The 21,210-nt window shown below is 35.0% G+C and overlaps 1 protein-coding gene across 5 annotated transcripts in view; it reads left to right on the top strand.

Annotated features, from left to right (window-relative positions):
* The window catches only part of LOC121384713 (STE20-like serine/threonine-protein kinase), a 123,580-nt gene that overhangs the window by 95,568 nt on the left and 6,802 nt on the right, over positions 1-21,210 (top strand). For all 5 annotated transcript variants that reach the window (XM_041515217.1, XM_041515216.1, XM_041515214.1 and 2 more), the window contains 8 exons: positions 11,375-11,498; positions 13,128-13,256; positions 13,840-13,983; positions 15,773-15,902; positions 17,903-18,027; positions 19,260-19,448; positions 20,178-20,303; positions 21,009-21,122. In XM_041515217.1, coding sequence (XP_041371151.1) covers positions 11,375-11,498; positions 13,128-13,256; positions 13,840-13,983; positions 15,773-15,902; positions 17,903-18,027; positions 19,260-19,448; positions 20,178-20,303; positions 21,009-21,122 — 1,081 coding nt within the window. The remainder of the gene's footprint in view (positions 1-11,374; positions 11,499-13,127; positions 13,257-13,839; positions 13,984-15,772; positions 15,903-17,902; positions 18,028-19,259; positions 19,449-20,177; positions 20,304-21,008; positions 21,123-21,210) is intronic.

The raw sequence follows: 21,210 nt of genomic DNA, 5'->3' as shown, positions 1-21,210 counted from the left end.
CTGTGTGAATTTATAACTGCGATGTATCTGAAACATCCTGTGTGAATTTATAATCGTGATGTACCTGAAACATCATGTGTGAATTTATAATATAATCGATCTTTGAGAATTTATGAACTGTCTGGGATCGATTCTGACTACTTGGTCTTGGCTTCACGTTGTTGATGATCATGTTTTATGGAAACATCTGAACAAGAATTGATTGTCTCTTGCTGTAATCCTCAATGTACTTGATGCGTTCACTAAGAATTGCATGCCAGCACCAGGTGATGTAGCTTATAGGAATTTTTAATGAAGTAACGGAACTAAATGAGACTGTCTGTACTAAAAGGAGAGACTAAGAGCATATGTTGTCCTGCCATAATGCATTGCTGTCAGATCTGTCAAAGCAGGCTGTTAGATTGTGGAATGGATTAAGTGCTTTTATGCTATTAAAATGTGCCACTCCGTGAATATGAACAACTTTGACAAGGACCCACTGCAGACGATTTATCATTCAACAAGTGGTTGCCAAATGTATCTTAAGAGTGAAAGTGAGTTAGGTCAGGTTGGAAAACACAACTTGTAAGATAAATCGTCAACAGACACAAATGTATTATTCTATTTCTTATTTTTAAAATATAGGTTAATGGACAAACACAGAACAAAAGCACTGAACATTAGGTTGAAAGTGTGCAAGTTAATGACATCATAGGCACACATGACATACTAAAATGACATCATGAATTTATGGGACACATGGGTCATGACCTCGTAACAGCCATTCACAAGCCTCAAAAGTAATCTCCATCATATGGTGGAAATGAAATTGATCCACAATAGATTGTCTCTTACCATGGGTGTCTGAGTGAGTGCTCCGCTCCGCAAGGCTCAATGAGTAGGTATAAACCACTTGCACCGACCAATGAACCATAACTGGTTCAACAAAGGCCATGGTTTGTGCTATCCTGCCTGTGGGAAGCGCAAATAAAAGATCCCTTGTTGCCTGTCGTAAAAGAGTAGCGTATGTGGCGACAGCGGGTTTCTTCTAAAAAAACCTGTCAGAATGACCATGTTTGACGTCCAATAGCCGATGTTACGATAAAAAATCAATGTGCTCTAGTGGCGTCATTAAATAAAGCAAACAAACTTTACTTACCACGGGTGTAATAAATAAATAATACTATACTTCCCTGTGTTGTGTGCATGGATGTGGAAGATATAATCTCTACTTTTAATGGTTATCCCTAAAAACAAAAATCAGTTGAATAGTATCCATTTCATTTTCAGTAATGCACTAATGGAACACAGACATGCCACAATTGACTGTTTTTTGTTGTTGTTTTTTGTTTTTGGGGTGGGGGGGGGGGGGGGTTTGCTGACCAGTTTTTTAAAGGTAATTTTTATGTACATTACTTTAGTTTAATGTTCAAGCTAATATAGTAATAATTTGATTTACCATTAAAATGTTAAATCTGTAATAAAATAATCCATTAATAATATCATTATGGTACGAAAAGAGTTTTAAAAAACATAAAACAGAACCTATTGTGGGTCTGAAAATAAAGTAAACAAATTGAAGAGATCCATTGTTTTTATGTTTTAAGTAACTGTTACTGTTCGTGGTAGCAACAAACTAACCTGTGGATTCTTGGAGCAAAGTGTCTTGACTTTTATGACTGACGATCACTTTGGGATTTGTATGCCACAGTTCCTTCACAATTGTTTTTACTGCCACGTGGAATGGATATAAACATATTATATTTCCCTTGAGTCTTCTTCCTGACGTCCTCTTTGAATAATTGCCAAAATATCATTCAGTGGGAATTTGTTGATGTGGACGTTTTCATTATTGAAACCAGAGTAGGCTTTTTGTCTGGCACAAAAGACGCACTGGTAATTTTTAGAGTCTGTGCATCAGTTGCTTGATATGTATGTATGCAAATGATGTGCACTGAATAATGTGCATTGAATAATGTCTGCTTGCATGTGTTATGCTAAAACTACAACTGGTTTTGATCGAAAAAAAAGAAAAAAAAGTAGAACTTGGATTCTTGTTGGAATTGTAAAAGAGGTGTAATTCTACTGTTTATTTTTAAGTTATAGTCATTCCGTGAAATCAGTTATTTTGGTCAGTTGACCAAAAGAGTATTTGACCAAATGACTGAACCGAACCGAGAAGGATGTGGCTGTAATGAAGAGTGGGTTTCTTGTTTCACTTTGGCAGAGTGAGAAGGCGAGATATAGGTCTTACGTACATGTATGTACATTTCCACAAAGAGACACCCAATGAGATTAGCTTTTGCAGTTAGCTCTGTGTTACCTCGTCAATTCACTCATTAACTGTAAGTCCTAGGTCAATAAAACTAAGGTCATAGTTGCACCTGTGATGTACATCTTAAGACCTTTAATTTTTTGCTTTAACTGTAGTAGCTGTGTATGTAAAAGTAAAAAAAAAAACCCTAAAAACCCCACATTTAATTGTGCTAAATTATTGTATTCTGTATGCACAGCTACTGCAATTATGTCAAACAACAAAAACGAAAAGGGTAAAAAAAGAAAGAAAGGTAGATACCAGTGGTAGATACATATGATGAACACTATCCTCAGCCTTAAAACAAATGACATCAGTTAACAGATTGAACATTTCAGTCATTAGACTTAACATACATACATACTTACACATACATACATACATACATACATACATACATACATACATACATATATATATATATAATTACCATAATTATGGTAACACATTTTAGTTAGAATGTGCATACAGTACAATACTTAGAATGATATCCCTGTGGAACTGGCATTGTTTACATTGGGTACTGATGAAGACAGGTTCTTAAACAAATGTATTGACGCACAAATCAATAAGGTTTTATTAATATACTGAATTATGGAATAGACAAATACTATTACTAGGTATAGGTCAAGAATCCAATGTGGTGTCACTGTGTGTGGGGAGAAGGGGAGATGGATTACATCAAGTTATGTAAACTGAATGGTTTTGTGTGTTTCTTTTTAAAAACAAATGATGTCAGATGAGAAATTGAGTAAAATGTTATGGTATCACAGTAGTTTTGATTAAGTCAAACCATGTACACTGACTTGTTATCTTTAAGTGGAGATTTTAATTATGTGGTGCATAATTGTTATTTTTTTTTTTTTTTTTTTTAATAGATCATGTTATTGATTTAATTAATTAATTATTCTTTGAAGTAAAATAAATAGCTCAGCAATGTGTATCTTTGGGTGTGGTGTTTAAATTAATGTTTGTTTACACAGTTTTATGATTGGGTTTTGAAGTAGAACCTGTTTTGAAGATACGTTAATTGTTATAATTAACTGAAGTATGGGTCAAACTGTTTTAATCAGCTGATGTATTGTGGTATAATTGTATACATTAACGTGAGAAATGTTTGTCTAACATCAGCCAGTGCAAAGAATCACCTGTCCGACTCAGTGGGCCATTTGTTTCAAGGCCGTGTTTGCTTGTACGAGATACATTCAGGTGTGCATATTGTTCATTGGCTGCTGTGCTGCCATGCTGTGTTCATTAAGGTTAACGTTGTACAGTGATGAAAAAAATCGGCAACAAGAGTTTTATAGTCTTTCATTACAGTGTAATGTTACAGGACGAGTTTGGCATCACGTTTATGATGATTATATAGCCCAGTTCCGCTAGGTGATGTACAGTAATGAACTAGATCACGGACTGACAGTAAGACAGAAATTCTATTTTTACACAAGTTTTAGTGCAAATGAAAGCAATATGTACAGGTTTACCCCCACCCCCAACCCCCCCGCCCCCACCCCCCACCCCCCACCAAAACAACAATAATTGACTCCTGATTTAATTAACTTTAATTGGATTAATCATTAATTACATAACAGAAAAAAAAAGAGACAGGAATACCCAAGCATGTATGATGTGTTATACTTTTAACACAAAGTTCTACATTTGAGGTATCCTCCTAAGTGGTTTTTGTATATGACTAGTTTAAAAAAAAAAATATGTTGTAATATATTTAAAATTTAAAACAACAAAAAACAAACAAACCTGCAAAAAAACCCAAAACATGTACATTTTAAAATTGTGACACTTGTCTTCTTTTTTTTTGTCTTTTTTTTTTTTTACAACAAAGATAACAGTTATAATGATAAAGCCAAGAATTAGTTTTTTGCTGCAGTGAATTATAATAATTATACTTCATGAACTTGCAAGCTTTCAGTTTCAGATTTTATGTTTATTTGAGCAAGTTTTGAGTGTCTCACTCCCAGTACTGTTTAATTACTGTATTTGAAATATTGGTTTCTTATTCTGATGTTTTTATTAAACCTAAGTTTAGTAGTCTTTCATATTTTATTGAACAATTTGATTTTCAGTTTTTAGTTTCTTTTTCCCTCTCAAATTAGTGATATTAAAAAATAATAATAAATAAATTAAAAATTAAAACACTTTAAGCATTTACTTTTTTTTTTACGGAATTGAGAATTTTATTAATGTTAAAGAATGAACCAGTGTCTCGAGTAATATAAAAGAGTGTTATAGGAGAGGATTGTGTACACTCAATGGGAAGAAAATAGCTACATGTCAGGATGTGTGCTCTCCATCTAAAAATAAACACTGCCTTCTGGTGAAATTTGTTTGTTTCCTCCTACAATGTGTCTTGCTGGGATAGCCTCGTCAAGGCAGTGTACACTAATCAGTGATTTCACTGGACGAGGTGTCAGGGATTAAAACAATGACTGTTTTCAAGGTAGGACTTTTTTTTTCTTTTTTTTAATACTTCGTATAATGCAGGTTGTGTGATATCTGTGATATTTCACTGTATAGCTGACATGGCACATACGTGTACGTGTTTCATAATACATAACACCTGCCCACCTTTCTGCTATATACAGTTAACCTAGAGTTGTTTTATGGGGGTTTTTCTGTTAAAAAACAAGTTAATTGGTTCTGTAGCTTGCCGGTGTTAGAGTTATGTCATAAGTGCAATTCATTTAATATGTAATGTATGAAGTCTTTGTGCAGATTTAGACTGAGAGGTAGTCAACATGGTTTTAGTAAGTACATGTACATATTATATACTATATCTTTTCATTGATGATGTATCGACAGTATGCTCCTGATTGTAATATATAATTTGTAAATACATAAACATATCTGACTCAATTGAAACAAATGTCCACTGGTAACCAGCCATTATTACCTGTACCTGTTATATGTCTGATTTTCATCTCGCTATTGCTTGTATTCCTAGTTTATTAAAAAATATATATATATATATATATATATTATTATTATTATATATATATATATATATATATATATATATATATATATATATATATATATATATATATATATATATATATATATATATATATATATATATATATATATATATATATATATATATATATATATATATATATATATATATATATATATATATATATATATATATATATATATATATATATATATATCACTTGCTCGACCATTTTTCCAATTAAGGGCCTATTTAATCATTTTATTCATATACATGTGTATTTGAGACGAATAAATTAATGAATCAATCAATCAATCAATCAATCATTTGTCAATCCATCTGTCAGTCAGTCAGTCAGTCAGTCAGTCAGTGAATCAGTAAATCAGTTGAACAATGGACAATGAATACAACATGTTTTATAAAGACAAATGTTATGGGTTACATGCATGAGAAGAATTAATTTAACAAGGGATTGATACTGAGTTTAAATCCCACTCTAATTAAGCGCTGACATCATAGCTACCAATTCTAACCTTTTTTGAAATAAGAAAGAGTGGGGTTTTTGGTTGTTTTTTAAACTTCAGACATCTTTGAAGTTTTAAATCAATAGCAACAAATATTGTTTAACAAAATAATGTACATAAATTTATGAACACCACATACATGTAGCTTGTTCATGTATTTTAAGCGCTGTCTTTTTTTGTTTCCTTTTCTGGGTTTTTTGTTTTGTATTTTCAACATTTCTGCTTGTTCAGACTACATGTAGGTGTTTGATATCGTAACTACATATAAAGATGATGTAATATTCTAATTAAATGAATGATTAAATAAAAGACAAATAAGTATTAATAAACAACATGATGTCATGCATTATCCAGTTAGGTTACTTAATTGTGGCTTTTTCTACATTTACTAATGAAATAGTTATTTGAAATTTTCAGTTTACTTGAACGAGCAGCAGGTAGCTAATAAGTCCTGTGATAAAATCTTTTAACAACTGTATGTTGTTGACTTGTTAATATTTAAGTTTGTGTCTGACAGTAATCCATATTTTTGTATCTGTCATCATTTGGTATTATTTTAAAAAGTTACAAACATTAATTTATTGTTACTCAACTGTACAGATAACAAAAAAGTGAGTATATTTTGTAATAAAACAATATTATTTCTCTGTAAAATATGCCTCGGTGGCATCATGGTTACCCTCTCGTTGTGAGCACAGTTTCTGGCCCTAGTCAGAAATCGTGCTCGCAAGAGCATGCTTGAACATTAAATTGATATAAGCACGTTAATTCCCGACATCTGACCTGACAGTCATTTGTGGGCATACATACATCGTGGTTAAGCCATCGGACTACAGGCTGGTAGGTTCAGGGTTCGCTCCAACCCAGAGCGAGTTCTTAAGGGCTCAATGGGTAGGTGTATGGCCATAATCCACTTTAATTTGTTAGTAACACTGGCACCTACATTTATTGTTGCAAAGGGGTTCATTCCATGTACAAACCTCAAAATGTGGTAGATAAGCATCGTAGATAAACACTTTCAAACACCGTAAAGCATCGTTTGTTTGTTGGTGTCTTGTGATGCCAGCTGATCGACTGACAGCCACGTGCCCAGTCCTCTAAGTAAAGAGGATGAGAAGATGAAAGCTATCATCTTGTACGTTTTGAACCTCGGCCATCTCAAACAGCTTTTCATGTTGGACATACACCACTTCATTCATTTATTCCGTAGCCCAGTAGTAAAATGTCAGCTTGATGCGCAGTCTGCCTAGGATCGATTGGGCTATTTCTCGTTCCAGCCAGTGCACCATGACTGGTATATCAAAGGCCGTGGTATGTACTACCCTGTCTGTGGGATGATGCATATAAAAGATCTCTTGCTGCTAATCTAAAAGAGTAGCCCATGAAGTGGCAACAGTGGGTTTCATCTCTCAATATCTGTGTGGTCCTTAACCATATGCCTGACACCATATAACCGTAAATAAAATGTGTTGAGTGCGTAGTTAAATAAAATATTTTCTTCATTGATTGATTCGTCAGAGTTCACACTTTTATTCTTGCTTCAAGATGGCTACAAAATGCCCGTTGCTTTTGACGAAGCTGCATCTAAGTCACTAAATGGTGGCAATAACAAACTTGTGCTATCCCAACCCTCCCAACTTGAGGATGAAAATGATTGAGTGGGTTTTTTTTGTCCTCTATAAATAAAGATAAAAATCTTGGTTGTGTCCTCTCCACCCCCCCACCCCCCACCCCCCACCCACACTAGAGATTGAGCACTCCAGATATCATTCTTACGGGCCTGAAAAACTGGAAATATTATTGTCATAATGTTGAAAGATTAAATGGCTATTAATTAAAAAATGTGCAAGAGTCAATATTTGTGTTTTTTTGCCCAGTGTCCCAGAAGGCCAGTAGATTGAAAATTACAAAACAAAAGACGGATATGATTTTTTTTTTCAAATATAATAATAACGCATATAATAATAATATGACATTTAATAGTTTCTAATCAAATACATGGATTTTGAAAGATGTCATTCTGAAACATATTATTTGTCTATGATATTTGAAACCTGTCAACTTTTACTGGGTCATTTATTTAAAACAAAATACATGCAGTGATCCCAAAATATCAAATACAGAGCAGCAGCATGATTGCTTTTAGTTTACAAATGTTTGTTTTTGTAATAACTGAGCAATTTTTTTTTTATCAATTTCCATTTTGCGGTATATAGATGCAGCAAATCCAATCAAAAAGACCAAATGTTTTTTGTAAGGGCCTCGATAAAACACACATGAACATATTAAACTATGCTAATGTGTTAAGAAAATAGTGCTTTCATTATTAACAAGGATTTAAAAATATATAATGCACTATCTTATTAATAATACATAAATATGCATTATTAAACTTAAAGATCCCGTTTTGTTAATCAGAAAGAACAACCTGTAGTGGCAGCAATGGATTGCTTCTCACATTCTTGGGACACTGTTCATGAGTATCAGTTACCATATAATTATGCCACCTACATGTGCATATAATAACATGTAGCTGGTGGCGAAAAAAAAGAGAAAACAAAACATGCTACTGCCAGAGTATCGTTATCTATAGACTTCTTTGTGTTCAGGCATTTAAAAATATAGATTTTTTTTAAGGAGATTGTGCTTGAGTGGATGGATATCTGTTCATATATTCTGTGCCTTTCTGTCATAGCCATACTAGTATTTTAATAAAGACCATCCAGCTAACACACACATAGCACCCACACACTTCCTCTGCAACTTGGCACACTCTTCTTGGCATTTCTATTGTACAGGCAAGTGGGATGGAATCTTGTGTTAATAGTTTATCAGCAGGGTGTCTGATGTAATTCGTGCATGCCATGGCTGGATGTAACTTTTGTATCGTGTGCCATTCTCCAGTAAGCGTGATAGGAATACTGATTAATAATACATGCAGCCGTATGTACCGATGATTTCAGGTTGGTGTATTAATAGCTTTGAAAAATATTTGCTTCTGAATAATTTTGAATTATGATATTCATACATCTTATGATATGTAGTGGTTGAATTTTTTTTTTGGTGTGGGGGTGGGGGTGGGGGGGATAGTATGTTTGTGTGTGTTTGATTGTTTTGTTTGTTTTTGACATCTCTTTATCAGTTCCTGATTTGATACGTCAGTTCATTATGTAACCGTCTCATCAATTGCTTGTTACATAACGCGTCAAATCCTGATACATGCCGTTTCAATTCCATTAATTGACTGACTCATCCCTTCGTTTACTAATACTTCAGTATCAATACTGTGTCAGTTCTCCATTTGCTAATCACAGCTTATCACTTGTGTGTTGGCAAACCTTATTTTCACAAACATTAACTGAAGCATTTTGTGCTTTATTAACTGTCTCAGTTTCTCGTTTATTAACTGTATCAGTTTCTCATCTGTTCTGGGCCAGTCAGGTTAGCAGGAGGTTACCACATGTCAATAAAACCAAGAACAGCGCTTTGTTCTAAGCAATGACTTGTTGAACAAAAACACCACCACATATAGTTTGATCAGTTATGTAATATCAATGAATAGCAAGGTACATGTACTATTAGTGCGTCAGTGATGGACTTTAATGGTAAAAATAATGATAATTGTAAACAAGACATTTGTCATCAACACATCATGTATAAATTATCAAGTCCATATTATTTGCATGGTTAGTAACCTAGAATGTGGTTAGTAACCCAGTCTGGTTAGTAACCCATATTGCTGTTAGTAACCCAGAGTGTGGTTGGTAACCCAGCGTTTGGTTGGTAACCCAGAGTGTGGTTGGTAACCCAGAGTGTGGTTGATAACCCAGAATGTGGTTGGGAACCCACAGTGTGGTTGGTAACCCACAGTGTGGTTGGGAACCCAGAGTGTGGTTGGTAACCCAGAGTGTGGTTGATAACCCAGAATGTGGTTGGGAACCCACAGTGTGGTTGGTAACCCACAGTGTGGTTGGGAACCCACAGTGTGGTTGGTAACCCACAGTGTGGGTGGTAACCCACAGTGTGGTTGGGAACCCACAGTGTGGTTGGGAACCCACAGTGTGGTTGGTAACCCACAGTGTGGTTGGGAACCCAGAGTGTGGTTGGTAACCCAGAGTGTGGTTGATAACCCAGAATGTGGTTGGGAACCCACAGTGTGGTTGGTAACCCACAGTGTGGTTGGGAACCCACAGTGTGGTTGGTAACCCACAGTGTGGGTGGTAACCCACAGTGTGGTTGGTAACCCACAGTGTGGGTAGTAACCCAGTGTGTGGGTAGTAACCCAGAATATGGGTAGTAACCCAGAATGTGTTTAGTAACCCACAGAATGAGTTACAAGACACTTTGCTTCTTTTGATGTGCGTTACATGTATTGATTTTTCAAAATGTTTAGTCGTTATCGGTTTCTCGTTTACTAACTTAGTTACTCATTTAATTACATTTAATTACCAGTATATCAGTAACTCTGTTGTTAATTTATTTATTTTGTTTGGTTGTTTCACTTGACAGGACAAACGGTCAAGTGCTTATTTCATATACTGTTTCAGTTAATAAAGTAAATGTTTTTTCTGGTTTCAAACTATAAAAAGTATTGATTTTTTTTTCTTTTCTGGTTTCAAACTATAAAAGTATTGATTGTTGTTTTGTTCTGGTTTCAAACTATAAAAGTATTGATTGTTGTTTTGTTCTGGTTTCAAACTATAAAAGTATTGATTGTTGTTCTGTTCTGGCAGCACCAGCTGAAGTGTCATTTTGAAAACCGCACAGTTTGCTTTTAGGATTAAGAGACATTTTTGTGGCTGGTTTGTAGGGAGGGGGGTTTGGTTGTGGTGGTGGTGTTTCTGTTATTTGGGGGATGGAAGAAGGGTTGTATCATGCAAATAAGTGCAGTTGTTTCCTATAAACACAGATGTAGTGCAATGATAGATAATTTTTATGAGTTGTGGTGGCTGATTTGATCAAATCACATGCGTGGCTCCATTATTATCTGGACAACATGGTATTTGAGATACTATCGTATATTCATATAAAAGATTGACTACTAATTGACAATGGAGCAATGTCAAGAATGGTCATTTGTTCCCCACAAAATCTTATTAAACAATAGTAAAATCACTTAAGTTTTGAATAATTGTGTGTATATCAAATATAAGATGCTCATTTTAGTATCAATACAATTAGAACAGTGATATTAATAAAGAAAAAAATATGAGTGAGCCTATTTATGGCTTGTATAACAGTACTTACAGGAATTACAAACTTGATGTGTCGCAACCAATAAGTTCCATGGAGCAAACTTTTTTGCTAAGATCACCTCAAGTGTATATGGTAGTTCTGCACTTAAGGTGATTTTAGTGCTAAGATTGCTTCATGGAGTGGGCCCTAGGTCCGTATTTTGTGGTAACACATACATAGGTTACCACACAGTATGCCTATTCCGAAGCCTGTGAATATTGTTTTCCAGTTCCAGATCTTCACCAATTTAAGGTGTATGGTTCAATTGTAGACGAAGCTTTTATTTTTATTTTTGATTGACATTAATGATTACGGTACTCTCATAATTACCTCCCTTGTATTTTGCAGAAAGCAGGACCTGCGTGAGCTGAAGATGCTACAGAAGCAAGAAAACAAGCAGTACCAGGACCTAATGTACAAAAACCATGTGAACCGCGAGGGGCAGGAACGCAAGTTTGAGCTGGACATGCAGGTGGGTTATCGACCACACAGTTTGGTGCTACAATGATGACTTATTACCAGGGTTATTTCTCGTTCCAGCCAGTGTACCACGACTGTTATATCAAAGGCCGAGGTATGTGCTATCCTGTCTGTGGGATGGTGCATATAAAAGATCCCTTGCTGCATTAGGAAAAATGTAGCGGGTTTCCTCTGATGACTACTTGTCAGAATTACCAAATGTTTGACATCCAGTAGCCGATGATTAATTAATCAATATGCTCCAATGGTGTTTTTATTACCAGTCTTAGGGGCATGATTTAGCTCAGTCAGTTGAGTGCTTGCTTGAAGTGCTTGCCTTGCAGGATCAATTCACCTCAGTGGATCAATTAACCTGATTTGTTTTTTCTTGTTCCAACCAATGCACCACAACTGGTCAAAGGTTGTGGTATGTGTTTTCCTGTTTGTGGGAAAGTGCATATAAAAGATCCCATGCTGTATTAGGAAAAATATAGCATGTTAGAATTATCAAATGTTTAACATCCAATAGCCAATAATTAATGAATCAATATGCTCTAGCGGTGTCATTAATCAAAACTAACTTTAACTTTTCATGAGCGGGTCTAAATTGAAAATTGGCTAAATAGTATCTTGGCCATGAACATTAACTACCAGTCACCAACAGTAAAACAATACAGCTTTAGATTTAATCTGAGATCATTTAAGTGTTGTGTGATTCAAAATGCATATCAGTTGATTGTTGTAGACAAGTAGTGATTTGCAGAAACACAGACAATTATTTTTAGAGGGTTTTTTTTTCAAAAAAAGAAATGGAAAAGATTATTCAAACCCAGAAAATGACAACAGTGAGACCAGCAAACATATGTTTAGGGAAAAAAAGTTGGGATCTCAAAGATTGAAAATAGGTCCAAGACCAGCCAAATAGGGCAATGTTTTCAAACATGCATACAATATACATGTACATGTATATAGTCTATATCTCCTTTGATGAAAAGTATCATTTGGTGCAATTCAGAAGCCTTATTTAGTGGCTGTGCTCAGTGCAAACATGGAATCAGATGAACTGATTTGGAAGATTCATCTAGAATGAAAAAAAAACTACCTGTCCCTAAAAATGTTTTTGAAAAATTGTTTGTACAAATTATTGACTAGTATAATTATTATGTGTTGTTTAAAATTTACACTTTAAAATAAATGTAATTAACTCTCACTAGAACAAAAAAGGAGAGTTTATATAGTATTTTTGTTCAGAGAAATTGAATACACAAATGTAATACTTTAAGAAATTTTGTTATGAATGGAAATCTGAATACATAATTGCGTCGCAGGATCGAACCACCTCAGTCGATTCATCCATTCAACTGATTTTTTTCTCATTATAATTAGTGCACCACAACTGGTCAAAGGCTGTGGTATGTGCTTTCCTGTCTATGGGAAAGTATAAAATATATAAAAGATCTCTTGCTGCATTAGAAAACTGTAGCGTGTTTCCTCTGATGACTATGCGTCAGAATTACCAAATATTTAACATCCAATAGCTGATGATAAATTAATCAATGTGCTCTAGTGGTGTCGTTAAACAAAACAAACTTTAACTGAATACACAAATATACTATAATGTATAATCTCATCTTGTTTTAAGACGTTGATAAAGAACTTTGACCAAGACATGGAGACACTGACCAAGCAGCAGAAGCAGCAGGTCGAGAAGGCCGAACTGGCCCAACAGCAGGACATGAAGAACACCGGACGCAAGGTCAAGTGCGAACAGGTAATGTATAGAGATTATTGAATAGGTAATGTATAGAGATTATTGAACAGGCAATATATAGAGATTATTGAACAAGCAATATATAGAGGGTAATATATAGAGATTATTGAACAGGTAATATATAGACAATATTGAACAGGTAATATATATAGATTATTGAATAGGTAATGTATAGAGATTATTGAACATGTGTCTTAAGATGTGTCCAATTAACTAAGGTTTTTTTGCTATTAAAATTACATATTAGATACACCAGTGAACTTAGATATTTATCAATGATGTGTTGTAGGGGGTGGGAAATAGCTTAGTAGTACAGTGCTCACATGATACACGTTCCAGCCTGTGCTCCACAACTGGTGTAAAAAAAGGCCATAATATGTACTATCCTGTCTGTGGGATGGTGCATATAAAATAACACTTGCTGCTAATCTAAACGAATAGCCCATGAAGTGGCGGCAGCGGGTTTCCTCTCTTGATTTCTGTGTGGTCCTTAACCATATTTCCGACGCCATATAACCATAAATAAAATTTGTTGAGTATGTCGTTAAATAAAACATTTCCTTTCTTCCTTGATGTGTTGTAGGAGCGAGAGTTGAAGATTTTTCGAGACCAGCAGAAGGAAGAACTGAAACTCCTGAAGAAAGAAATGGACCTACTGCCAAAAGACAACAAAAAAGAAGCCATGAGAAAGAAGAGAGAGGCCAAGGAAATTGAACTGGCGGAAAAGGTGAGTTTCATTGGTTTTAATTTATACCATCTACTGCCGTACATCAGCAGATCCCTAATGTTTCAGGTGTTGTCGGGTGGTTTTGATTTTACCAATACCTGGTTTTTATAATGCACCAAAACTCACAAACCTATGGTTAGTTGGTTTTGATTTTACTAATATCCAGTTTTTATAAGGCTCCCAAACTCACAAACCTGTGGTTGGTTGGTTTGATAATACTAATATCCAGTTTTTATAATACCCCCCAAACTCACAAACCTGTGATTGGTTGGTTTTGATTTTACCATTACCTGGTTTTTATAATGCCCCCAAACTCACAAACCTGTGATTGGTTGGTTTTGATTTTACTAATACCTGGTTTTTATAATGCACCAAAACTCACAAACTTGTGGTTGGTTGGTTTTGATTTTACCGTTACGTGGTTTTCATAATGCCCCCCAAACTCACAAACCTGTGATTGGTTGGTTTTGATTTTACTATTACCTGGTTTTTATAATGCCCCCAAACTCACAAACCTGTGGTTGGTTGGTTTTGATTTTACCATTACCTGGTTTTTATAATGCCCGAAAACTCACAAACCTGTGGTTAGTTGGTTTTGATTTTACCATTACCTTGTTTTTATAATGCCCAAAACTCACTTATCTGGCAGTGTCAGGTCATGATGCATATAAAACAAGACTTTTATCCTACTGACATCAGTAATGTACGGGTTAAGCCATCGGACATACGTCTGGTAGGTACTGAGTTCGCATCCTGGTACCAGCTCCCACCCACAGCGCTTTTAACAATTGAGTGGGTATGTGTAAGGCTGGTACACCGACTTCTCTCTCACAAACCACTAAGCCACTGTTCGGGACCCCGTTCCACAAAGCGATCTTAGGGCTAAGATCACCTTAAGTGCATACGGTAATTATGAACGGGACCCTAGACAGGACAGCAGGCTTGAACCTTAATTTGATATAAGCATTTAAAATAAGTATAAACAAATTTCTATACTTGTTCTATAGCAGTTGTTGGTACAAGCATTCTTAGACAAGGGAGGTAACTGAATTTTTGTTTAGTCTATCGGAGTTGGGCAGCCTGTCGTGTATCTGTTTTTGGAGTTATAATTATCTCAACACCCCTCTACACTTACACCCCCTGCCACTCCACCCCACCCCACACACACACAACAGAATAAATTCTGGAGCAAAAAACAACTGTAATAGCACAAGCAGCATGTGTTATACAGATATTTTAAACAGATTATTATTGTGCTGCTTCATGCATGTAGGAGATGATGCAGTAATAATTTAAAGTCTGTTTAAGACAGTAATCATGTGTTCCTGCACTTGATAACTGATTAAATACAATTGTGATTCCATGTTATTAAATAACATACATGTTCAACATTTTTTAAACATGTGAATCACTGTTCTTGTTAGCAGTTTTCTATACTGACGTCCCAAAAAAACTATACCAAGAAAAATTTATTGAATTTCCTTTATATGGATAATGGAAATAAATAGGTAGTTATATAGGTTTCTGCTTTTATGGAATGAACTTTTGTTCCCAACATGCCAAAACACCACTCTCATAAATATATATGTTTTAAACATGCAACATATTTAGGGGTTTTTTCAGTTGTGTCTCAGAATATTGGTATAGTTTCTTTTGGATGTCAGTATATAATTTCTTCTTTTTTTTTCCTTCTCTTTTTTTTATACACACATACTGTGTAGTTTCTAAAATGAATTCAACCTTGTATTTGCAATCATTCATTGATCGTTGTCTGTGTTGTATGGTGCAGGAGCGACATTTCCTGGAAAACCAGCAGGAACGCCTGGACAAACACATGAAACAGCTGGCCGACCAGCACAGACAGAAGATTGCCATGCTGGAGAGACAGTTCCTACAGCAGAAACAGCAGCTACTTAGAGGTAAGAGTTGTCACTGGATTCACAGTGCTGGTCTCTTTAGTACTGTGTATCATGCTGGAGAGACCGTTCCTACAGCAGAAACAGCAGCTACTTAGAGGTAAGAGTTGTCACTGGATTCACAGTGCTGGTCTCTTTAGTACTGTGTATCATGCTGGAGTGACCGTTCCTACAGCAGAAACAGCAGCTACTTAGAGGTAAGAGTTGTCACTGGATTCACAGTGCTGGTCTCTTTAGTACTGTGTATCATGCTGGAGAGACCGTTCCTACAGCAGAAACAGCAGCTACTTAGAGGTAAGAGTTGTCACTGGATTCACAGTGCTGGTCTCTTTAGTACTGTGTATCATGGTGGAGAGACAGTTCCTACAGTAGAAACAGAATCAGAAAATTGAGTTACTCTGAATCATAAAATATTAGCGTTCTTAAAATTTAGTGAAATCCAAATGACATATTTATCGACATTAAATTTGAGCATGGTTGTCATATTTTAAAAAAATTAGCATAAGCTGTAGGATCAGTTGAAATAATAATTTTTATCAATTTTAATGTCACAGACAATTTAAATTTAGTAGACAATTGCAACCATTGTTGTTTACTATTCATTTGGTTTAAACTTTGTAAACATTTTTGTTTGTTAAGTTAATCACCGACAAAACAATCCCTCAAAGGTTTTTTTGAAAGAGTTTGTTGTACGTCTCTTTGAATTTAGCGTCATTAACCTTCTGACTACTGGATCAATTTTTGACAAAAAAAACCTGATGGGATACAAATTTATAACGTTTACTTACATATTTTTACTTAAATGTTTTATATATTATTAAATAAAGTTTATATTTGAATCAGTAAGTATTATTTTAGTATTTTTCAAATTTTTATGATATTTTAGATCAGTTAATGATTAAAATAAGGAAAAAAATAATAAGTGCGTTCATTTACAGGCATAAGTTGCCAGTTGTCCAGTATGTATGTCCATTATTCCGAATAACTGTGTTTTTCTGATCACAATGTGTTTGGGAAAGAAACTATGATTCACTGATAGTGTGGTGTATGTTTATTGTGTGCGAGGGAGTGTATATTTTGCGAGGGAGTGTATGATTTTACTGATGCGAGGTAGTTGTGAGTGTTTTTCTAACGTGCGAGGGAGTGTATATTTTACTGATAGTGTTGTGAGTGTTTTCTAACATGCGAGGTAGTGTATATTTTATTGATAGTGTTGTGAGTGTTTTCTAACATGTGAGGTAGTGTATATTTTACTGATAGTGTTGTGAGTGTTTTCTAATATGTGAGGGAGTGTATATTTTATTGATAGTGTTGTGAGTGTTTTCTAACATGCGAGGTAGTGTATATTTTATTGATAGTGTTGTGAGTGTTTTCTAACATGCGAGGTAGTGTATATTTTACTGATAGTGTTGTGAGTGTTTTCTAATATGTGAGGGAGTGTATATTTTACTGATAGTGTTTGTTTTCCAGCGTGCGAGGGAGTGTATATTTTACTGATAGTGTTTGTTTTCTAACGTGCGAGGTAGTGTATATTTTTATTGATAGTGTTGTGAGTGTATATTTTCAGATAACATGCGAGGTAGTGTATATTTTACTGATAGTGTTTGTTTTGTGCGAGGGAGTGTATATTTTGATAGTGTTTGTTTTCTAATGTACGAGGTAGTGTATATTTTACTGATAGTGTTTGTTTTGCAGCGTGCGAGGGAGTGTATATTTTACTGATAGTGTTTGTTTTGCAGCGTGCGAGGGAGTGTATATTTTACAGATAGTGTTTGTTTTCCAGCGTGCGAGGGAGTGTATATTTTACTGATAGTGTTTGTTTTGCAGCGTGCGAGGGAGTGTATATTTTACTGATAGTGTTTGTTTTGCAGCGTGCGAGGGAGTGTATATTTTACAGATAGTGTTTGTTTTGCAGCGTGCGAGGGAGTGTATATTTTACAGATAGTGTTTGTTTTGCAGCGTGCGAGGGAGTGTATATTTTACTTATAGTGTTTGTTTTGCAGCACGTGAGGCTGCTATTTGGGAGATGGAGAAGGAACAGCTTCACGAGAAGCACCAACTGGGGAAGCAGCAACTTAAAGACATGTTCTTCCTCAAGAGACACCAGATGTTGACTCGACACCAGAAGGTAACGCTGAAGTTTGTTTTGTTTAACGACACCACTAGAGCACATTGATTAATTAATCATCGGCTATTGGATGTCAAACATTTGGTCATTCATACTCGTAGTCATCAGTAAGCAGAGGAAAGCCGCTACATTTTTTCCTAATACAGCAAGGGATCTTTCATATGTCCTTTCCCACAGACAGGAAAGCACATACAACAGCCTTTGACCAGGTGTTGTGCACTGGTTGGAATGAGCTAAAACCCAATCAGTTTAATTATCCATTGAGGTGGTTCGATCCTACGATGCAAGCACTCAACTGACTAAGCTAAATCCCACCACCAAAACGGTAATGCACAACAATGCTGTATTAGGTGGTAAATACTGTTTTTTGTCTGGCTTTTATGAAGTATAACGGCGAGATATAGATATTGCTTTTCCGATGGCATCATCAACATTTGCATTACAGTTTAACATTTAACATTACGTTTTTCATAAACAATAAGTCCTGGGTCAATGAAACTTGGTTTATAGTTGCACCTATGAATGTTCATCACAGTGCACTGATAATATTTATGATGGGACAGAAATTTAATTCTGTGGAATTATTGCTTTATTAGCAATGGTGGGAATAGGTTTTCAGTTTGACCTAATTAAGTGTAATGGACAGGGGGACCAGTTTGCATCAAAAGGCATCAGATGTTGACTTGCCATCAGAAGTCGGTGGACAATAATTAGAGATACTAACTGGGTAAAATTGCAGTTTGTGCTTTTGATTAAGGTTGATTAGTGCATTAAAATAAAAACGGGGAGGAAATTGTTCAACTTATTTATGGATATACTGCATCTGGGATTAAGTGGACCTCACCTTGAAACAAATTGATGGGAGTTTAAAATTTAATCCTAAACTTAGATTATAGGGAGCCATTTAAGATATTACAATATTGATACCACATAAATTCACATGCTAATTAGGGGAATGCAGATTTTCTCTTGGATGTATTCTTCTTCTTCTTCTGCCTTCAAGCTATAGTTGATCATGCTTTAGATTTGGAGTCCGGTTGTGGTGATACAAAACGCTGTCTCTGTCAAGTCTTCTTTGGAACCCCAAAGTTTGACAGCCAGTGTTGCTCCATTCGGCCAGTGCTTTATCCTGGCTTCATCATCTTTTATGTATTCAATTTTTTGTTTTGTTTTTTAACTGTTCCTTGTAGTGTGATTGTTGAAAAGTGTTGTGTTTTTTGTGTTTTGTGTAGGAAATTGATCAGATGAAAAGATACAATCAGACGAAGGAAACTGAAATGAAAGAGCGTCACATGCTGGAGAAGCGCCGTCTTCCTAAGATTCTGAAAAGTGAGGCCAAGACACGAGCACAGATGTTCAAGCAGAGTCTACGACTGAGTACGATAGGGACACCAGATGAGGATAAAGTGAAAATTAAACAGGTCAGTATCGGTTGGAAGGAAAACCACTTGCCAAATTCGCCAATTGCAAATTTTGAAAGCAGTTGGCGAATTTTATTTGAATTTGACAAAATAATTTGACATTTTAAAGAAAATATCTGTTGATTTCTGCAATTTTTGAAGTTTAATAGACAATTTGGCGAAATGTTTTGCTCACCCAGAGTTAGCCCTGGAAAATCCTAATGCAACTGAAGAGGGGATTATTGTTATTGGGGGTTTTTTTTGCAGAAATAGGTTGGTTTAAAATTATTTTTCTTGTTTAATATATGAACTGCATATTCTTGTGAGACATATATTGTGACTGTTTAAAATGTTTTTTTTTACTAGAGATACCTTTATTTCATGTTATCTCTTCAATAAATATTCAAATGTTTTAATTTGTTACTTTGTATCTTGAAATCATTGTAAAAGTATTGTAAAATGTACCCTTAAATTTTTGTATATTACTTATTTTCTACCTTTAAGTCTCTTTTTTTTTTTCAAGTTCAGTATAATTTGGACTAACCCCTGTTTCTCCCCCCCTCCCCCCCCCCCCCCCCCCCAAAGTATATATTAAAACATTGTATTATCATTTTGGTAAATTTCGATTTAAGCATTACAAGCTTCGTGCCTAGACTTGTTTTTTAAAATTCAGCAGATGAGTTTTAAATGAACAAAATATGACTGCATAATATTTGTAATCAGTTTAAAAACTATTTCTTTGTGTTTTAGTTTGAGGAGACCGAGAAGAAGCGAATGAAAGCCGAGGCCCAAAGACAGGAAGCCAAGCATAAGAAACAGTGGGAGGAATTGGTGTTCAGGAGCGAAACATCTCTACGCGAGTTAGAACAGCTTCAGGTAAATATTATATTAAATTTAGTGTTCCAGAACGAATGCCTAAAACCTTAGTGTTATAGGGGCATGTTAAAAAGTACTCTCTCTCTCTCCAAAACGAAACATCCTTACGGGACTTAGAACAGCTTTAGGTAAATATTGTATTACATTTGGTGTTCAGAAACGAAACATCCTTACGGGAGTTAGAACAGCTTCAGGTAAATATTGTATTAAATGTTGTCAATAATTGTTTTATTACATAATAACATATATGATTTGTACGTGTCATATTTTCTTTATCTCAGTGAAAATATATATGTGCAAAATATGTATAAACTGATGAGCTTTGTGTGATATCACAGTATCTTTTGATGTTATGTTCATCTTTCCAGATGTTGCATCAAATGTCATTACTACAAGTCTACTTCAATATCATAAGCTGAGAAAACCACCCTTTAGGAATGTTTTTATCTTGATTTTATAACATTTGTTGAGGTAACCTCAGCTGCTAGCATTTTATTTCAGCTTTTTTTCCCCCAATAATTTAAGTAATTAAAATACACTTAAAGAAAATCGTAAATTAAATAATGCCATTTTAGAAAACTGGTGTGGAATTTCTAGCAATTAAAGGGTTATTAATTTGTGTTGCACCTATTGCTTTATAATACATGTGTACATGTATTATGTGTGTACAGTTAAAAGTCATCATGGTTGTTATTCACGTTTTAGGGTGAGAAACGGAAGATGTTGATGGAACAAGAAACACAGAAAATGAAGGAGCTAGATGAACAATATTCCAATGAACTACGTGAATGGAAAGGAAATTTAGTACCCAGGAAGCAGGTATATATTCGAATAATTCGTTGTGCACATATAAGCAGAGTTTTAATCTGTTTAAAATGCTTATTTAATTCTTTGTTTTAAAAACACA

This window comes from Gigantopelta aegis, chromosome 10, assembly GCF_016097555.1.
Source record: "Gigantopelta aegis isolate Gae_Host chromosome 10, Gae_host_genome, whole genome shotgun sequence".
Lineage (NCBI taxonomy): Eukaryota > Metazoa > Mollusca > Gastropoda > Neomphalida > Peltospiridae > Gigantopelta > Gigantopelta aegis.
The sequence above is the reverse complement of the archived record's forward strand: the minus strand, read 5'-3'. Positions and strand labels throughout refer to the sequence as shown.